Raw genomic sequence first — 20961 nt, forward strand, 5'->3', positions numbered from 1 at the left:
CACTGTTTCCATTGTATCCCCATCTATTTGCCATGAAGTGATGGGACCAGATGCCATGATCTTCACTGAATGTTGAGTTTTAAGCCACCTTTTTCACTCTCCTCTTTCACTTTCATCAAGAGGCTCTTTAGTTCTTCTTCACTTTCTGCCATAAGGGTGGTGTCATCTGCATATCTGAGGTTATTGATATTTCTCTCGGCAACCTTGATTCCAGCTTGTGCTTCATCCAGCCCAGCATTTCGCATGGTGTACTCTGCATAGATGTTAAATAAGCAAGGTGGCAATATACAGCCTGGATATACTCCTTTTTCAATTTGGAACCAGTCCATTGGTCCATGTCCAGTTCTGACTGTTGCTTCTTGGCCTGCATACAGGTTTCTCAGGAGGCAGATAAGGTGGTCTGATATTCCCATCTCGAAGTTTTTTCCACAGTTTGTTGTGATCCACACAGTCAAAGGCTCTAGCATAGTCAATGAAGCAGAAGTAGGTGTTTTTCTGGAATTCTCTTGCTTTTTCTATGATGCAACGGCCGTTGGCAATTTGATCTCTGGTTCCTCTGCCTTTTCTAAATCCAGCTTGAACATCTGGAATTTCTCAGTTCATGTACTGTTGAAGCCTAACTTGGAGAATTTTGAGTATTACTTTGCTAGTGTTTGAGATGAGTGCAATTGGGTGGTACTTTGAACATTCTTTGGCATGAGAGGAAAGTAGATCTGAAGGCTGAGGCAAAGGAGAATTCTAGGTTTAACAGAAGAGAAAACAGGTTAAAGTTACAAATGTATAGAGGAAGTCTCATGTACTGGCTAAATACAGGAATTGGGAAGTGTATTGGGTCAGCCATGGTCTGTGAACATAGTAGCCCATATGGGTGGAGTCCAAAGGGAATGAGGATAAACAAGACACAGGGATGGAGGATGGAGAATATTCATGAAAATATTATACATTAATAAAAGCAGTTTGAAGCAAGCAAGGTTCACCTTGCCCATGAACTTACCTAATTCTTTTGCCACCCTTGAGTTAGAGCTTTTGATGAGCTTCTTCTGGAAATTGTTAGAATCATTCTTTTCTAATTATCCTGGAGAAACACATCTATTAGATATAACCTGCCTTTTGTTCAGTGTGAAAACCATGAAAGCAGCAAGCATTTAGCGAGATAAGATTTAATTAAAATGAATGATAAGACCTTCCCACCTCTGCTGGTGTTACTTCAGTTTGTGTGAGTGTAAATTCAATAAAGAAAAACATCCATCAGATCAGGGACTCTCTATAAATAAAATCATTGACAATAAAATGAAAAGATTTTTCCCTTGTAATACTGAGGAAATATTTTTAATTAAATGCTGTGGTGTCAGGGATTATATAATCAAGACAGACTTCCTGGAGTTCAGACTATGATACCAATAATAATAAGATGAATCTGGATTCATGCATGCATTCTTATTTCAATAGGAGAGCAAAGGAGTGAAGAATTGCATTCATTTTCCCTACAGAAGGCTGCACTGATGATCCTACCAACTCTGCTGTGTTTTACTTTTTTGTTTACCTACAGTCTCTCATTTTGGGTTGGATTTGTGAAAGTGAAAGTCACTCAGTCATGTCTGGCTCTTTGCGACCCCATGAAATTTTCCAGGCCAGAATACTGGAGTGAGTAGTCTCTCCCTTCTCCTGGGCATCTTCCTAACCTAGAGATCAGACCCAGGCCTCCCACACTCCAGGTAGATTCTTTACCAGCTGAGCCACAAGGAAAGGCCAAGAATACTGGAGTGGGTAGCCTATCCCTTCTCCAGTGGATCTTCAAGACCCAGGAATCAAACCAGGGTCTCTTGCATTGTGACTATCCACAAAAGCATGTGAACTATAAAATAACCTACTAAGAGGAAAGTAGGTCTGAAGGCTGAGGCAAAGGAGAATTCCAGGTATGGAAGAGTAAACATAGGTTAAAGTTGCAAATGTATAGAGGAAGGCTCAGGTACTGGCGAAAGATGGGAACTGGGAAGTATGTTGGGTTAGCCATGGTCTGTGAACATAGTAGCCCATTTGTGTGGAGTCCAAAGGGAATGAGGATAAATAGGAAACAGGGATGGAGGATGGAGATGGAGAGAGGAAATACAAAAGAGGGACCACATGCAAGAGTGATGTGCTAGGAGAGGAGCACTGAAGCAGGTGCCCACTGGGGGAGTTCTTCAGGTCTGTCTCTCCATCTTGGGGTCTTGACTGTCAGATGGTGACAAAGGTCTTGAGAACTCAACGGCTCATCCCCAAAAGAACAAAAGTTTCTGCTCAGGACTGACCTGTGGATAGACCTAGAGCGATCAGACTGTTTGAACAGGCAGGACAGGGGGCTGGGGTTCTCTGCAAGGATCTGTACCCTTTACATGGCCACGTGCAAGCGCACCTCCTGCCTGGTCCCCACATCCATTTGAAGGGTTGACCGTCCCTGTCTCCAAGATTTGTGAAGGACCAGTGCAATCATGCGGGCTTCCCTGAGAGCTCAGTTGGTAAAGAATCTGCCTGCAATGCAGGAGATCTCGGTTTGATTCCTGGATCGGGAAGTTCTGCTGGAGAAGGGATAGGCTATCCACTCCAGTATTCTTGGCCTTCCCTTGTGGCTCAGCTGGTAAAGAATCGGCCTGCAATGCAGGAGACCTGGGTTCGATCTCTGGGTTGGGAAGATTCCCTGGAGAAGGGAAAGGCTACCCACTCCAGTATTATGACCTGGAGAATTCCACGGGATCTATAGTCCATGGGGGTCACAGAGAGTCAGACACACCTGAGCAACTTTCACTTTCACTTCACTTTCAGTGCAGTCTTAATGGAAAAAAAGAGATTGAGGGTTTTGATGAGCTTGGTGGTGGTGGTTTAGTCGTTAAGTTGTGTCTGACTCTTGCGACTTCATGGGCTGTAGCATCCCAGGATCCTCTGTCCATAGCATTTCCAGGGAATCTTCCCAACCCAGGGATTGAACTCCAGTCTCCTACATTGCAAGTTGATTCTTTACTGCTGAGCCATAAGGGAAGGTGGCTTTGATGATCTTACCCAAGCCTAATTTCTAGTCTCCATTTGTGTATCCTGGTCCCTGAATCTAGCTTGTTAATTGATTTGTTGATTTTCATCACTTGACTCAAATAGGAACTGAGACTGGGGCCCAGCCCCTCACTCCTCCTGTGTCACTGATACAGTCATTTTATCTGTTAAGTGGCTGTGCTGAACCCTTTCAATATTGGATAAGGGTTCTCTAGTATCCTTTGTGTAACTTTAGATATTACAACAGTTAAATTTTTTAAAGCCAGCAACATAAATAATAGAATCTTTGGGTTATAGCACATCTACTTTAATTTTCTCCTTTTTATTGAACTGAGGTCCAAAAGGAAATCAAGGCATAAATAATGTAAATTTCTTGCCCAAAGTTAAAGAGATGGAAGAACCGGGAATAGCATCTCAGCAGGTCGTGTAGTGTTTTTTTCTTACCACACTACATGGTCATCTGTGGTTCAGTTTGACTGTAGTTTCTTTTATATGGAGGGGAGATCCTGGAACCAGATTTCCTGGGTTCACATTTTAACACTTCAGTTGATTAGCTGGCAGAACTTGGTCCGTTTACTCACTGTCTCTGTGCCTCCATTTCTTCAAACATAAAATTGGAATAACGGTAACAATGAGGGTATCTACATTTTGCAAAGCCCTTAGGATAATGACTGATGTCCTTATAAAAAGAGGAGGTTAGGACATAGACATAAACAGAGGGAGAATCACGTGAAGGCATAGGGAGAGAGGGCCGTCTATAAGCCAAGAAGAGAGATCTTCAAAGAAACCAACCTTATAGACACCTTGGATTTCCCAGGCCCCTCTATTGTGAGAAAATAAATTTCTGTTGTTTAAGCCACCCAGCCTTGCTACTCTGTTATGGCAGTCCTGCCATTGATATTGCTATCAAAGTAATAGCAAGAACAGGAAAGAAACCCACAAGACGGTTGTTAGCACCCCACTGTGGCATAGAAGGGGCTTCTCTGATGGCTCAGTGGTAAAGAATCCACCTGCCAATGCAGGAGGCTCGAGTTTGATCCCTGGGTTGGGAAGATCCCCTGGAGAAGGAAATGGCAACCCAGTTCGGTGTAGCATCACTCACTGAATGGTCATGAATTTGAGCCAACTCAGGGAGATAGTGGAGGTCAGAGGAGCCTGGGTGGGCTACAGTCCATGGGATCGCCAAGAGTCGGACATGACGTAGTGACTGAATAAAGTGACATGGAATCACTTGGAGGAGGATAGTGACATTAGGGGCTTATGGTTTATTTGGGACTGAAACCCAGGTCCAGCAGATGTAAAAGCTGAAGAGGCCATTGGAGGTCATCCCCTTCAGATTCTCAATGGGCAAAGGCTGCCCTCATCCCTTTTCTCAGAATGTTGTTTGAACCCTGCCCCTCATTGTTTGTAACTCAATTCCTTCCATTTCTCAATATGTTAAATTGTAAAGATCTCTTTGGAAGGAGACCAATCTGCCTTCCTCTGCCTCTGAGTTAGCTGTATGACTTTGAGCAGATGGCTTCCATTCGCCAATCTGTTTCCTCATTTGTGAAATAGAAAAACAATACCCATCCTGCAAGATGGCTGCAAAGATTAAGTGAATCCTTACAGGGTAGTTGGCATATGACGGGAGATTTCTGCAGTAAATGTTGGTTTTAAACTCTGCCCTGTCCCCACTGACTTTTCATCGTGAGAGAAAGTTATCCCTGGTTTATCATCTTTGCTTTACATTTCAAAACGCAATTCATAGTGAGTTTTCCTGCCCAGGGAACCTGAAGAAGACGTTGGGAAGCTTCTTTATTCTTCAGTGAATCCATCTCATCAATAATTTATACATCAAATGTCCATTTTATTAAAGCTTTTTCTTTATCATTTTCTTTTGATGTAGCAAAGGAAATAACTAGGAGGCTAAATTGAATTTTAAAATAAGAAAAGTAGAATGGTGTGTCAATTACTTGTGGGAGCAGGTGGACTTGTTTTTCCAGGAAATTCAATAGAAGACGAGTTTTCAATGACATCCATTTTTAAAAAAAAGTCAAATGCTACTTTTGTTAGTGGATTAGAACTTTGCAGCAAATAAATACACAGATGTTGGTCAACTGGAGATCAAGGGTGATTACGTGAAGATCTTATGCCTAATGTATGCTGAGAGCACATAAGTTGCAGTGATTTGGTTGGAAATTGTTCTTTTTAAATTTATTTTAATTGGAAGATAATTGATTTATAATGTTGTGGTGGTTTTTGCCATACATCAACGTGAATCAGCCATAGGTATACATATGTCCCCTCCTGCTTGAGCTCCCTCCTACCTCCCATCTCATCCCACCCCTCTAGGTTGTCTTATAGCACCAGGTTGAGCTCTCTGTGTTATACAGCAGCTTCCCATTAGCCATCTATTTTACATATGGTAATATGTATGTTTTCAACATTACTCTCTCTATTCGTCCCATCATCTCCTGTCTCTGCAGTGTCCATAAGTCTGTTCTCTACGTCTGTGTCCTTGTTCCTATCCTGGGAAACTGCTTGTGAACACTTCCATTCTGCTAACCCATATATGCAATTTCAAGAAGAGTCTTCTACAAAATTTCCTGAAAGACATTTACTTTCTTCTCCCTTGTGTAATTAAGTAAACTTCAAAGTCTTTTGCAAGGAAAGAGCATGGCTGTCTCATTCATTATCATTTCTATTTTTTAGAATTTACTGTTTAAGCCAAAGAAATGAATTCTAGGAATTCATGAATGTCAAGTCTTGAATTCAATGCTTAGGTGATCTGCATGTCTTATTTAAAAAGTAAGCTGCTACATTTGCAATTAATGACCCCAAGAGAAGAGCAATGGGAAAATAATAGAATGAGCTATAAGCAATGAGAGTACATTGTTTAAATGTGAATAATAGAACAGTAAGACCCAGCCAATGGACCAGAATTTTAAAAATGTAATTTGTCGCGAGTTTTCCTTTGAGATGGTTCACTGTGTTCCCAATAAGAAGCAACAGTTCATCTCTATGGCTGGACTCCAGGTGTTCTTGTGTGGCCTGGGCTCAGGAAAAGACATTTATAGGGACTTTAACATCCTAAATGGAATGCTCAGATAGTCTCTTAAAATTTTATGTCAGAATAACCATTTCTGTCCCTTGAAATGCTAAATCTGGGTTTAGTAAAAGTCTAAATTTTAAATGTGTCTAAAAGAACATGCTAGAGACTGATTGACTGATTGTCATCTATACTTAATGAAATGAAAATGTGTGCTATAGCTACCACTTTTTATCAGAGTTTTAGTGTTTGTCAGCTATGTACTTTCAGACCTAAATGACCAGCTGCTCTAGTTCCTCAGGTTGGAATAATAGGTCCTTGGCTTAAAATGGCAAGGATGAGGCTTCTGTGACCTCCACCTTCACAGATTCTGGGTCAGTGCACTTGGGATGATGGACACCTCAGGCTAGAATCTGATGCTGCATTGTTCCATGTGTTAAGATTCATCACCTTCCTTGCCTGAGATCCATTTAGAGCAACATAAGCACGTGATCAAGGAGCTACAGAAAGCCCTCACTGGGGAGATCATCTTCACGGACAATTGCTCCTCTATTCAGTCAGTTCAGTTCAGTCACTCAGCTGTGTCTGACTCTTTGCGACCCCTTGGACTGCAGCACACCAGGCCTCCCTGTCCATCACCAACTCCCAGAGTCCACCCAAACTCATGTCCATTGAGTCGGTGATGCCATCCAACTATCTCATCTTCTGTCATCTCCTTCTCCTCTTGCCCTCAATTTTTCCCAGCATCAGGGTCTTTTCCAAGGAGTCAGTTCTTCGCATCAGGTGGCCAAAGTATTGGAGTTTCAGCTTCAGCATCAGTCCTTCCAATGAACACCCAGGACTGATCTCCTTTAGGATGGACTGGTTGAATCTCCTTGCAGTCCAAGGGACGCTCAAGAGTCTTCTCCAACACCACAGTTCAAAAGCATCAGTTCTGCACTCAGCTTTCTTTATAGTCCAACTCTCACATCCATACATGACCACTGGAAAAACCATAGCCTTGACTAGATGGACCTTTGTTGGCAAAGTAATGTCTCTACTTTGTAATATGCTGTCTAGGTTGGTCATAAGTTTCCTTCTAAGGAGTAAGCGTCTTTTAATTTCATGGCTACAGTCACCATCTGTAGTGATTTTGGAGCCCCCCAAAATAAAGGCAGCCACTGTTTCCCCATCTACTTTCCATGAAGTGATGAGACCAGATGCCATGATCTTAGTTTCCTGAATGTTGAGCTTTAAACCAACTTTTTCACTCTCCTCTTTCACTTTCATCAAGAGGCTCTTTAGTTCTTCTTCACTTTCTGCCATAAAGGTGGTGTCATCTGCATATCTGAGGTTATTGAGATTTCTCCCGGCAATCTTGATTCCAGCTCGTGCTTCATCCAGCCCAGCGTTTTCTCATGATATACTCTGTATATAAGTTAAATAGCAGGGTGACAATATACAGCCTTAATGTACTCTTTTTCCTATTTGGAACCAGTCTGTTGTTCCATGTCCAGTTCTAACTGCTGCTTCCTGACCTGCATACAGATTTCTCAAGAGGCAGGTCAGGTGGTGTGGTATTCCCATCTCTTTCAGAATTTTCCACACAGTTTATTGTGATCCACACAGTCAAAGGCTTTGGCATAGTCAATAAAGCAGAAATACATGTTTTTCTGAAGCTCTCTTGCTTTTTTGATGATCCAGCGGATGTTGGCAATTTGATCTCTGGTTCCTCTGCCTTTTCTAAAACCAGCTTGAACACCTGGAAGTTCACGGTTGCTGAAGCCTGGCTTAGAGAGTTTTGAGCATCACTTTACTAGCATGTGAGATGAGTGAAATTGTGCAATAGTTTGAGCATTCTTTGGCATTGCCTTTCTTTGGGATTGGAATGAAAACTGACCTTTTCCAGTCCTGTGGCCACTGATGAATTTTCCAAATTTGCTGACATATTGAGAGCAGCACTTTTACAGCATCATCTTTTAGGATTTGAAATAGCTCAACTGGAGCTCTTCTATTAACTGGGAGCAAAAAGATTCCAGAGCTTTCCAACCTTAGGGAGTAGACTCTACTTCTTGACCTTGCTGTGTATGGAATGCTAGTTTAGGAGATCAGAATTTTCACCCAGAGCTCTGTAAGCAGGAATTCCACTCTCCCAGCTGTGACATGGGCTGCGTGTGCCCTACTTGTGACCCTGGCATGCTGGGCAGGCTGAGACATGGTCACGCCTTCTCTTGGCATTGGAATGACTGAGCCTCCTTTTTTTTTTTTTTTTGAGACAACTGGGTTGTTCAGAGGGAAATATGCTCCGTTTCGTGATTCCTTTTGTCCTCAGAAGAAGACATGTCAGTCCCTTAGGCCAAGCAGAGCTTTTCCTGCACTTGGATGTGAAATGAATTTCTGGAGGGGGACTGCGTATAGAGGGACTTGGTGATGTACACGCAGTGTTTTCCACAACATCCCTATGTTAAATGCAATCGCACAGCCCACAGGGAGGAGCTGGACACAGGATGCTGACATGTGATTCTAATGTTTCAGAGTTTTATCTTTCCTTTCTTGAGATTCAGCCAAACTCTTAATATAAAAACAGCAAATCTTTTATTCTGAAAAATTTCATCATATTTGAAAGTAGAGAAAGCAGTTTGGCAAACCACCATGTCTGCATTGCCTGTTTCAGCATTTATCAACTCATTAGCCCAAGTTTTGACCTTGCAGATGTTCAGACATTTAACTCTGGATTTGCCCAGGTGTTGTTTGGAATCAGGCTGGTCCATGACAGAAGTTGAAATTGGCTTTGAGTGTGCATTAGCCAAGAGAGGCTTAAATCATCTCCTTTCCATTATCAGAGCTTTAGCTCTTTTTAAATTTTGGTTTGGGATTGTCTTCCTAATCCTTTTCAGCATCACCTTTAGTGTGAAGTTGTGGATGAAGAATGCATAAGTGGCTGTAATTCTATCTTAATAAAACACAAAACCATCAGAAATGGACAAGGGAGTAGAAGAAGAGGACCCTTGTACTGCACAGAACTCTTACATAAGTCTACCTTTAAGGAGTGGACTATCAAGTCAGCTTAATTCAATGAACACTCAAATGTCTATCATGTATGCAGACACCAGGGACCTCCAGTTCTGGTGAAGAACTTCGCAAAGTTTCCAACTGCATCCATCACTGACTAGGCACTTTTTGTACGAGAGATGCATCCAACCCTCGAGAAGGATGTTTTTACTCTATTTTGATGTTGTATTTGAATAAAGTTTGTATTATTCTTACAACTGAAGGAAATTAGGACCAGTGAACCAATAGAACAGTCAATGATGCTGATAGGGAAGACAGCCAGATAGCAAGGAAGCAAGTAGAAAAACTATAGAAATCTGGAGCTAGAAATCAAATACAGCTGTTGTTGGGGGTTATTTTAGAGCAAGGGTGAAGGGTATCCCCACGTGGGTCTGTGGTACCCATGGATGATCACGGTGATGACTGGACAATATGTGAGTGGAATAGGATTTGGAATTGGATAATAGGAATTTAAGCCGTGACCATGACCGTACACTTACCAGCTGGAACACCTTAAGCAGTTTATCTCACCTTTCTATCCAGTCTGTTTTCAACTCCTAAAATGGATCTGGGAGGACCCGCCTGACAGACATGGTGAAGATTAAAGAGATAATTCACTGTGAGTAAGCTCTATAAACAATGAGCTTCCGTGTCTAGTTGTCTGAGTGTTCTCTGTTCATACTGATGTTACTGGGACAACAAAAAGAGATGTGCGTTTTCTATATACTTTGTTTAAAGGAGCAAGTGTATAAGAATTGAAAAACTATGACTCTGAAAGACAGAAATAAAGCTCCTCAAAAAAATTCTCTTGGAGGCTTCCATGGTGGCTCAGTGGTAAAGAATTCACCTACCAACATAAGAAACATGGGTTCGATTTCTGATCTGGGAAGATCTCACATATGGCAGAGCAACTAAACCCAGCTACCACAACTATTGAATCTTTGCTCCAGAGCCCGGGAGCCGCAACTACTGAGCCCACGTGCCTGAACTACTGAAGCCCACCCACCCACCCTAGAGCCCATGCTCTGAAGCAAGAGAAGCCACCACAATGAGAAGCTTGAGCTCGGCAATTGGAGCATAGCCCCCACTTGCCACAACTAGAGAAAAACTTGAGGGTGGCAACGAAGATCCAGCACAACAAATAAATTAAATAAATAGATAAATGAAAAACCAACTTTGCTCTCGGGACTTCCCTGGTGGTCCAGTGATTGGGGCTCTGCTCTTCCACTGAAGAAGGCAAGAGGTCAGCCTTTGGCTGGGGAACCAACACGCCACAAGTCACGTGGTATAGCCAAAAAAAAACCAGGACATAACTTGGTGCCATCAGAGTGGGTTAAACTTCTCAAGGTTGATAGATAGTTTACAAATGTCAGTAATTGAGTACAGTATTTTTACAACAAATACACTAAAAATAGAGTTTCCTAATAAATATTTATGGCCCCTAATAATTCAAAGTCTTGAAACTATTTTTTAAAGATCTTGTTAATATTATAGGAAAGCTCTTTGTTCTTTCCAAATGGACTTTGGAATCCAAGTGGACTTTAGAAGAGATCTAACTTTATGGGCAGCATGGCACAGAACACACAAAGACAGAACTAAAATTTTATGGTCACGAGTATATAAACTGTTGTTAATCTTCCTCATCCATCAATCAAAATTTAAGAATCAGTTTGGCACTTTGCTTGGTCAAAAGCTATTGTTTCAACAATTTCTTAACGTTTCTGTCAAGCTTCTTGCTTAGAACAAAACATGTGGCTTTCATTTTAGCTTTGAATTCATTCAATTATACTTCATATATATATATATATATACACATATATATATACACACACACATATATATATATATACATAAATTCAGTCAGTACTAACTCAGAGATATTTGATTTGGGGCTTTCCATAATTTATTTTCACAAGTGACATATTTTCCGTGGAACATGCCAGATGAATTATATGCAAAATGTATCCCTTGAATGACCAAAGAAATTTATCTGCAAAATGGAATGACTGGATGCAAACCAAATAAATTTTAGAAGACAGCTGCCAAAAATAGTGACATGGAGTAATTTATTACAATGCCGAGACCCAGCTTGGAACTGTGTGCATAGGGTATACATAGCTTTTACAGTCAAAGGCAGTCACAGCTCTGTGGAGATGCACAAGGGGGTCTGGACAGTCCCCTGCAAATATCAAAGCTGTGCACCGTTGTCCATTTGAGCAAGGACAAGATTTTCCAAAGAAAATAGTTCTGTTTTCATTTTAAATTTTGTATTATTTTATTTTTATTATTTTATTTATTTATTTAATTTTTTATTAAATATTTTATTATTTTTATAGTTGGTTTACAATATTGTGTTAGATTCTGGTATACAGCAGTGATTCAGTTATATGTATATGTATACATATACATTCTTTTTCATATTTTTTCCATTATGGTTTATTACAAGATATTGAGTATAGTTCCCTGTGCAAGTAGGCCCTTTTTGTTGATCTGTTTTATATATGGTAGTTTGTATCTGCTAATCCCAAACTCCTAATTTATCCCTTCCCCACCACTTTTTTGTTTGCTGATGATGTTTGTTTTCTGTGAGTCTGTTTATGTTTTGCAAATAAGTTTGTGTCGTGTTTTAGACTCCATATATAAGTGATATCATATGGTAGTTGTCTTTCTTTTTTTGACTTACTTCACTCATTATGATAATCTCTGGGTCCATCCATGTGGCTGCAAATGGTATTATTTTGTTCTTTTTTATGGCTAAGTAATATTCCATTGCATATATGTACCACATCTTCTTTTTTCCTAAAAACAAAAAGGTTTATTCATGTATTTTATTATTTTGCTGTGGCAAGTCTTCATTGCTGCATGTGAGATTTCTCTAATTGTGGTGAGTAAGGGGTAGTCTTTGTTGTGGTGTGCAGACTTCTCATTGCCTCTCTTGTTGTGGAGCACAGGCCCTAGGTCCAATGTTCAGTAGCTGTGGCTCGAGGACTTAGAGCTCAGGCTCAGTAGCTGTGGTGCACAGGCTTAATTGCTCCACAGCCTGGGGGATGTTCCCAGACCAGGGATTAAACTGGTGCCAAAGCAGACTCTTAACCACTGGACCATGAGGGAAGCACCTGTACCACGTGTTTTTTTAATCATCTGTTGATGGACATTTTGCTTGCTTCCATGTCTCGGCTATTGTAAACAGTGCTGCAATGAACATTGAGGTGCATGGATCTTTTTGAATTGGAGCTTCCTACAGATATATATGCCCATGAATGGGCTGGCTGGATCATTTGGCAACTCTATTTTTAGTTTTTGAGGAACCTCCATACTGTTTTCCATAGTGGCTGCATCAATGTACATTCCTACCAACAGTGTAGAAGGGTTCCCTTTTCTCCATGCTCTCTAGCATTTGTTATTTGTAGGCTTTTTAATGGCGGCCATTCTGACTGGTGTGAGGTGGTACCTTACTGTAATTTTATTTGCATTTCCCTAATAATTAGCAATGTTGAACATATTTTCATGTGCCTATTGGCCATCTGTAAATAGGTGCCTTTCTCTGGAGAAGTATCTATTTAGGTAGAAGACAGTTCCAGAAAAGGAGTTTTCCTAATTACAAGGCTGCTTTTCTAATAGTCCTTGATGAGCTTTCCTCAGCATGCAACTATTAATAGTCTCTACAAACAGACACAAAAGGAAAAAAAAAACAAAACTCACAACATCATGAAAAAAACAGGAATCAATTACTGCTAGAATGTAGAGGGAACTTCCATTTGCCACAAGGAGGTGTGAGATGATAGGAATAGAAGGCAGACAATTTATCTTTAACTTAAATAGAAAAAGCTGCTGCTCTTATTTCTGTTGTTCTGGTTCCTAAGATATAATCGAAGAGTGTATCCTTAAACTAAAGAGGACTTGATTTTGTAGTTTGTAAGGATTTGTCACATTCCCTCAACAACAACAAATTCAACTAACAAAAGAAATACACCTACATAACATCTGGCTGTTTTGGTTGAGCTTAATGTCATGTTTGACTGTTTGACTTCTTGATTGGTTGCTGAAATCAGAGTTCCATCCACTCCTGGTTTAGCCCCTTGTGACAGAGGGCATCCTTTTACAGTATAAGGGCTTCCCTGGTGGCCCAGATGGTAAAGAAATCGCCTGCAATGCGGGAGACCAGGGTTCTATCCCTGGGTTGGGAAGATCTCCTGGAGAAGGGAATGGCTATCCACTCCAGTATTCTGGCCTGGAAAATTCCATGAACTATATAGTCCATGGGATCGCAGAGTCAGACTCGACTTTCTGAGTCAAGTTGAATGACTTTCACTTTCACTTTTATGGTGTAAACTATGATCTCACCAGGCAAGGGACAGTTTTTCTTAGGAAAGGAGTCTGTGGGGATAGGGCATGTTAGGTGGAAGTCACAGAAGTATAAGTAGAATGCAGTCATCAAATACAAGTAGAATAAAAATACAAGGAGAATTCAGCCATTAAACAGTTTGACTTAAGGACCTCTGTGGACTTTTCTTCTAGGAATATAAGAAGTCAGTAGTAGGGAATTTAAACATTCAGTTCATATACTGATAGGTTAGAGATAAAAAGTTGATTTTTAAAAATAGAAGCTAAGGTGTGTGTATGTGTGGTCAGTCGTGTTCAACTCTTTGTGATGCCATGGGCTATAGACCACCAGGCTCCTCTGTCCATGGAATTTTCCAGGCAAAAATACTGAAGTGGCTGCTCTTTCTACTCCAAGAAGCTAAAATGGCATTTGATAAAATTTGATTGTCATTCCAAGTGTTCTACTTAGTGTTCTATTTACAGTGAATTCTGTAAATTTCCCTTTGAAATAAAAATTATTCTGGATCTGCACCGATGTAACCATGAGGACTAGAGAAGACAACATTATCATGATTTGCAAATGTTGTTCCCTTCTTTTGGGGAGGGAGGTTGTTTTATCTAGAAAACCCAAGAGAATCAACTGAAACCTTTGACCTGAATTAACTGAAACCTCTGACTCTGAGAGTCAAGGCGAAGACAGGCACTAGCATTTATTCATCAGTGATATTCCCTAGCTGATATGATGGGAATTACAAGAAAGGGATGGGGAAAGAATCTCATTGGCAATAGCTACAAAGAAACCTAAACATTCAGGAGTAAATTAATCAAGAGATGGACAAGAAATAGAAAACTTGATTAAGAGACAAAAATCAAAGAGAAGAAAGAGCAACCTTTTTGATTTTTAGGACAGAAGATGTGGGGTAGTGCTTGGTGGGGAAGTGGGTACTGGGTGAGATCCTGAGAGTCTCTATAAGATTAAGGGGCCACCCTCCCCAACTCCACCACACACACACACACCAACGCCCCTCTTCCACCACAGGGAGAGGGAGGCGGGGCTGGGTGTGGCTGTGGGCGGGGCTTTGAAACACTTGCCTGATGTGGGGCTTGTGGAAAGCTGGAAAAGGTGCTTTGGGCTGGTTTGTTTTTTTCAAACTTTGAACTTTTTATTTTGAATTGGGGTGTAGCCAATGAACAATGTTGTGGTGGTTTCAGGTGAACAGTGAAGGGCCTCAGCCATACATATACAGGTATCCATTCTCCCCAATTTTGTTTTGATTTTTTTAAGCAGTAAACTTTATTTATACCATTTTCCTTTGCCTCCTCCCCTCTATTCTTCATGAGAATCTGCAGTCCCATCTACATAGGCTTTGGACCCAGATCTGTGTCTGTTTCAGACACATCACCCTCAGGCCAGCATTAGGAAGAGAGCAGGAAGGCTCAGTTTATTGAGATTATACAACTGTCTCAGAAATGAAGCATCCAGTCAAATTCAATTCTCTGGGGACTTCCCTGGTGGTCCAGTTGTTAAAGGTTCAGACCCTGGAGGGGGAACTAAGATCCCACATGCTGCAGAGCAGCTAAGCCCAGGCACCAGCAGGAAAGACCCCGTGTGCTGCAAATAAGACCCAATACAGCCAAATAGGTAAGTAAATAGATACTAAAATTCAGTTTGTTGGGTCTGAGTTATGGTCCTTTACTAATATAACAAACCCAATGAAATAGTTCCTATTATTTTCCCTTACACAGTTCATCTGCGTGGCTTTACATTGAAGCTACTTTCCAGGGTGATTTGGTAAATTCTCTCAATGCTCTGGAAAGGCAGGTGTAGTAACACATTTGGTGATGATGTGTTCCACGCTCTCTGTGCTGAAGGCTTTTAGTTGGAGTGACATCTCATTTAATGGCTGTAGCACAATATATGTGCTCTAGCAAAATTGTCATTTCCATATCAGGTCAGCAAAACTTTATTTTTTTGCCTAAAGTAATTATTATTTCCGTTTCTGGTTTAGGAAGATTAAAAACCATTGGGATACATATCAATGAAAAGACATGTTTGAAATGCAACTGTAAAGAAATAGACTATTCCTCTGAAAGCTTTGATTTTAGTCAGATCATGGTATAAGTGATATGATAAAAATCCTCAGTGTTGGTATAATTATGAAAATGAGAGGTATGTTTGAACTTTGAGTTTCACAGCTAACCACACATTTTAGAAGGCTCGGGTAATATATACTGTATGTTTGTGTTTTAGGCAACATTTTCCTGTAACTGTGATGATCAATACACGGGTACTTTCTGTGAAGAGTTTGATGCCTGCCAGAAGAAACCCTGCCAGAACAATGCCAGCTGTGTTGATGCAAAGGAAAAGCAAGATGGTGGCAACTTCACCTGTGTCTGCCTTGCTGGTAAGGTTTCCATAGTTCGGAGTTACTGTCTGTCTCTCTGTAGAACAGACACTTATTAATTAACAATGGTCAGGCAATGCATTGTCCAGCTGTTGGACAGGTACCTCCCAGGTCTCATTTAGTTCCATCAGTCCAGCTTCATGTCATTGGGAATGGAGGAGGGAAGTTGCTTGGGGATAAACATTGTGTCCCTTGGCTGTTTTCCTGATGTTAGGATGCTTCGCTCTTAGCAGTCTACCATTTCTGTTCTGGGACAATGATATTCCTGGTCGAATAGAGGCCTGGATATTTCAAAGACAGGTCTTCAAATATGTTCTGAGTGTGGGCTGGCACTGTACTGGCTGATTTTGCTAAGTTACTTAAGAAGAATTTAGGCTAAACTATGCAGGTGGGCAGGTAATGCCATCCAATCCTCTCTTTTGTTTAGCTTCTTGTTGTTCATGTATGTTTTAGTCCAGGCTCCTGCAACATGATCCTGCACAGTTGGGCAAGTCTTTAATACTCCCTGGTTAGTATGGGGGAGTCACTGACCCTGCATGAGACTTTCACATCTCAGAACACAAAGGGTAGCTCTTAAGAAAGTGCAGTGGACGGTGTGTCCACAGACTTCTGTTCTCTTGCAGTCATCTTATTGACTTACTGCTCAGCCAAATCGGTTATAAACCCTTAAGGAGCAGGAAATGGCATTTTACCGGTGAACATTTTGATATAACTGTTTCTAGGCAGCTTAAAAGCAAACACCACATTATTCCTTTTTTAGCATCAATAATGTGTAAAACTGACATCATCTTCCCCTTTCCACCTCATCCTCTTGCCAGTCTCTGCCACTGGGCAGGGATTCAGGGTGATGTAAGGGCTGGAAATGGAGAGATGGATGGAGTGAAGTGGGAGTTGGGGCGATTAACTGCTCAGTGTAAGGTCCATCAGTGCAGAAATTCATAAATAAAGAAGTAAAAGTTCTTCACTCATCTATCCAAGCTCAAACTTTATAAGGTCATAAGGGTAGGTTAATAGTTTGGTTTATGTTTTCCAGACCAGTGTTTGTGTGTGTGTGTGTGTATCTATGTATAAGTTAGTTAAGTCGCTCAGTCGTGCCCGACTCTTTGCGACCCCATGGACTGTAGCCCACCAGGCTCCTCCGTCCATGGGATTCTCCAGGCAAGAATACTGGAGTGGGTTGCCATTTCCTTCTCCAGGGGATTTTCCCAACCCAGGGATCGAACCCAGGTTTCCCTCTAGGCAGACGCTTTAACCTCTGAGCCACCAGGGAAGCCCATATACAACTTACTTTTTTCAGTGTTTACCAGTTGATCATAAGTATACTTCCATGTCAGTATATATAGAGCTACCTTATTCATTTTAATAATTCCATCACATGTTTCCTAACATTGTATGTCCAGGCCATACTGCTGCCTGTTTGCCGTCTCTGCTTGTATGTTCCAGGCCACCTTAAGCTCAGCCGTTCCAAAACTGAGCTCATTGTATCCCCAGCTCCACACAGCTCAGCTTCCGGTGTTCCATCTGTTTCTACGAGCCAGACCTCTACAAGTCACCCTGGGTGCCCCCTACCTCCTGCTCTTCCTGCCTCCGAGTGTTCTCCATCTTTCCCCCTAAAGACTTCTCAAATCACCCTGCTCTCTGCAGCCGCATCGCCACTGCCCCATTGCCACTGCCTTTGCCCCTTGTCCATATGACCGAGATAACCTCTCACATTATCTCTGTCTGCTCTTGTCCATGCTACGCACTGGAGCCAAAGCAACCACGCCGAAGTGAGCCCTGGTTCTCATTATGTCAGTTCCCCGACCCAGACTCTCCGTTCTCCTGGGTGATTATTTTCCACTGCACAACTGATCTGATGTTGTTGCTTTTGACTTAATCCCCTTCTTCTTGGGGCTCTTGGGATGAAGGCCAGAATCCTCCGCCTCATTCTCCTCTGTGATCTGTCGCTCACCCACCTTTCCAGCCCCATCTCGGGCCCCTGCTCCCCTTTCTCAGGGACCAGCCACCTTGGCTTTCATCTCCCTGGGTGCTCGAGCTGCTGCAGGACCTCGACTGCTTCTTTGTGCCTGGACAGCTCTCCCTGCTGCCTGCCTTTTGCCAGGTTTCTATTTTGGATCTCATTAAATACCCCTTTTCCTTAGGAAGTCTCAGTTGAATGCTTCAATCTAGGTCTCCTTCCCTTTTCCTCTTTTGTAGCTGGGTGTTCCTTTCCTTCACAGCTCTCCCCTGTTTGCAGTGGACGTGTGCACATGTGATTCTTTGATTTCTGCCTGTCTCCCCACCTGAATCAATCCCATGAGCACACAACCTGAATTATTTCTATTCTACATCGTGTCCCACTGTGTCTGGCGAGTCCTGAATGCTCAGACAATGTGTTGATGAAGGTGAATTAATGAAAGGGTATGGCCTGATGTTTTAAACCATTCCCCTATTGATGAGTCTTTAAGAGAGTTTGAATTTCTTTGTTATAAGTGATGCTAGGATGAATCAAAATGCTTCTGTACATAGTCTCAATCAGAACTGGTAGGTGGAGCTTGTCACTGTTTGAACTGAAATGATTTCTGTTTGATTTTTTTTTTTTTAATGCAGGTCTGTTCTCAGAGGAGATTTTTCTATTTTTAAAGAGTGCAGGTGCACAGAATTGGAATGACCATAATGCTTGGTTTGTGATACTCTCTCTTCTTATCCATAGCATAGTTTTATCTATTTACTTAGCTATTTCAATATACAGTAATCAGTGGTGGAACTACCACTATAACCAGAAGTTAGACCTGATAACTAAGTATATAGTCTCCACACCAGCCCATCTCTCAGTCTCTATTCCCCATCCAAAGTTAACAGTCAGCCTGAATCTTGAGTTGATCCTTCCTTTGTCTTCCTTTTTATATGATCTTAATATTTACATGGCTTCCGAGGTGGCATAGTGGTAAAAAAAATCCGCCTGCCAGTGCAGGAGATATAGGAGGCATGGCTTTGATCCCTGGACTGGAAAGATCCCCTGAAATAGGAAATGGCCACTCCAGTATTCTTGCCCGGAAAATCCCATGGACAGAGGAGCCTGGAGGGCTAGGGTCCATGGGCTCACAAAGAGTTGGATACGACTGAGTATGCATGCTTGCATAAACCTTTACATGTTTTCATAGAAAATTTTTATTTTTGTTTTAACGGCTCTTGAATTTATAAAAATGGAATCATGCATGCATCGTGTTGTGGTATCATGCGTGTACTTCTCGGTGCTTACTTTTTTCACTTAATACTGTGTTGCTAAAATGCACCTATATGAAGCCTTCCTTTGGAAGGCTATATAAAGTTTCATTGCTCTGTTCTCCTGGGGACAGGCACCAGTAATCCCGTTCTCGTGTATTTTCTCTGGAATATGTGCCAGGGGCTGTTTGAGGTTGAACCTAAGAGTGGAATTGCTGGAAAATATGCTTGATCAATTGTAGGAGATCATGCCAGACTGTTTCCCAAAGTGGTGACACCCATATATACCCTGGGTGACACCCATTCACATGAAATGCATAAGTGCTCTTATGGATTCAGATCCTCTCCAGTACTGTGTAGGGTCAGAAGGTTTAATTTTTGCACGATGAATGGGTGTAGAAAAGGTGCTTCATTGTATTTTCTGCACTTTGTGGTTTACTAACGATGCTGAGGCCCTCTTCCTGTGTTTATTGCTTGTTTTCCTATCTCTCACTCAAATTTGTGTGTGTGTGTGTGTGCTCTTCTTGTTGGCTTGTAAAAGTTGTTTCTTTTTTGTTCTAATCATTCGTCAGTTGTATGGATTGCTATTGTAATCTGTCTTTTCCCTCTGAGGGATTTTTAAAAATCGTTGTTGTTGTTGTTCAGTCACTAAGTCATATCTGATTCTTTGCTACCCCATGGACTGCAGCATGCTAGGCTCCCCTGTCCTTTGCTGTCTCCAGGAGTTTGCTCAAATTCATGTCCATTGAGTTGGTGATGCTATCTAACCATCTCATTCTGTGCCTCCCTCTTCTCCTTTTCAGTCTTTCCCAGCATCGGATCTTTTCCAGTGAGTTCACTCTTCCTATCACATGGCCAAAGTATTGGAGCTTCAGCTTTAGCATCAGTCTTTCCAATGAATATTCAGGGCTCAATTCCTTTAGGACGGACCGGTTTGATCTCCTTGCTGTCCAAGGGACTCTCAAGAGTCTTATCCAGTACCACAATGCTAAAGCATCATTTCTTTGGTGCTCAGTCTTCTACAGTGATTTTGGAGCCCAAGAAAATAAAGTCTGTCACTGTTTCCACTTTCTCCCCTTCTATTTGTGATGGGACCAGATGCCATAAACTTCATTTTTTGAATGTTGAGTTTTAAGCCAGCTTTTTCACTCTCTTCTTATACCCTCATCAAGAGGTTCTTTAGTTCTTCACTTTCTGCCATTAGAGTGGTATCACTTGCATATCTGAGATTGTTGATATTCCTCTTGGCAATCTTGATTCCAGCTTGTGCTTCATCTAGTCTGTATATAAGTTAAATAAGCAGGGTTACAATATACAGCCTTGATACAGCCTTGACATACTCCTTTCCCAATTTTGAACCAGTCCATTGGTCCATGTCTGGTTCTAACTAACTGTTGCTTCTTGACCTGCATACAGGTTTCTTAGGAGGCGGGTAAGGTGGTCTGGTAGTCCCATCTCGTGAAGAAATTTCCACAGTTTGTTGTGATCCACACAGTCAAAGGCTTTAGCAGAGTCAAAGAAGCAGAAGTAGATATTTTTCTCGAATTCTCTTGCTTTTTCTATGATCCAGCGGACGTTGGCAATTTATCTCTGGTTCCTCTGCTTTTTCTAAACTCAGCTTGAACATCTGGATATTCTCAGTTCATGTACTGCTGAAGCCTAGCTTGAAGGATTTTGGACATAACCTTGAAAGCATGTGAGATGAGTGCAATTGTATGGTAGTTTGAACATTCTTTGGCACTGCCCTTCTTTGGGATTGGAATGAAAACTGACCTTTTCCAATCCTGTGGCCACTGCTGAGTTTTCCAAATTTGCTGACATATGGAGTAAGCACTACAGCCTTGTCGTGGTAAGGGGCTTGCATAACTCGATGTGTAGCCTGTGCAGGGCTACCCAAGTCATATGGGTCATAGTGAAGAGTTCTGACAAAACGTGGTCCACTGG

The 20961-nt window shown here is 41.6% G+C and overlaps 1 protein-coding gene across 1 annotated transcript in view; it reads left to right on the plus strand.

Annotated features, from left to right (window-relative positions):
- The window catches only part of DNER (delta/notch like EGF repeat containing), a 390912-nt gene that overhangs the window by 222549 nt on the left and 147402 nt on the right, over nucleotides 1-20961 (plus strand). Inside the window, exon 7 of the mRNA XM_040229375.1 lies at nucleotides 15660-15813. Within this exon, the coding sequence (XP_040085309.1) occupies nucleotides 15660-15813 (154 nt within the window). The remainder of the gene's footprint in view (nucleotides 1-15659; nucleotides 15814-20961) is intronic.

This window comes from Oryx dammah, unplaced genomic scaffold (genome assembly GCF_014754425.2).
Source record: "Oryx dammah isolate SB20612 unplaced genomic scaffold, SCBI_Odam_1.1 HiC_scaffold_27, whole genome shotgun sequence".
Classification (NCBI taxonomy): Eukaryota; Metazoa; Chordata; class Mammalia; order Artiodactyla; family Bovidae; genus Oryx; species Oryx dammah.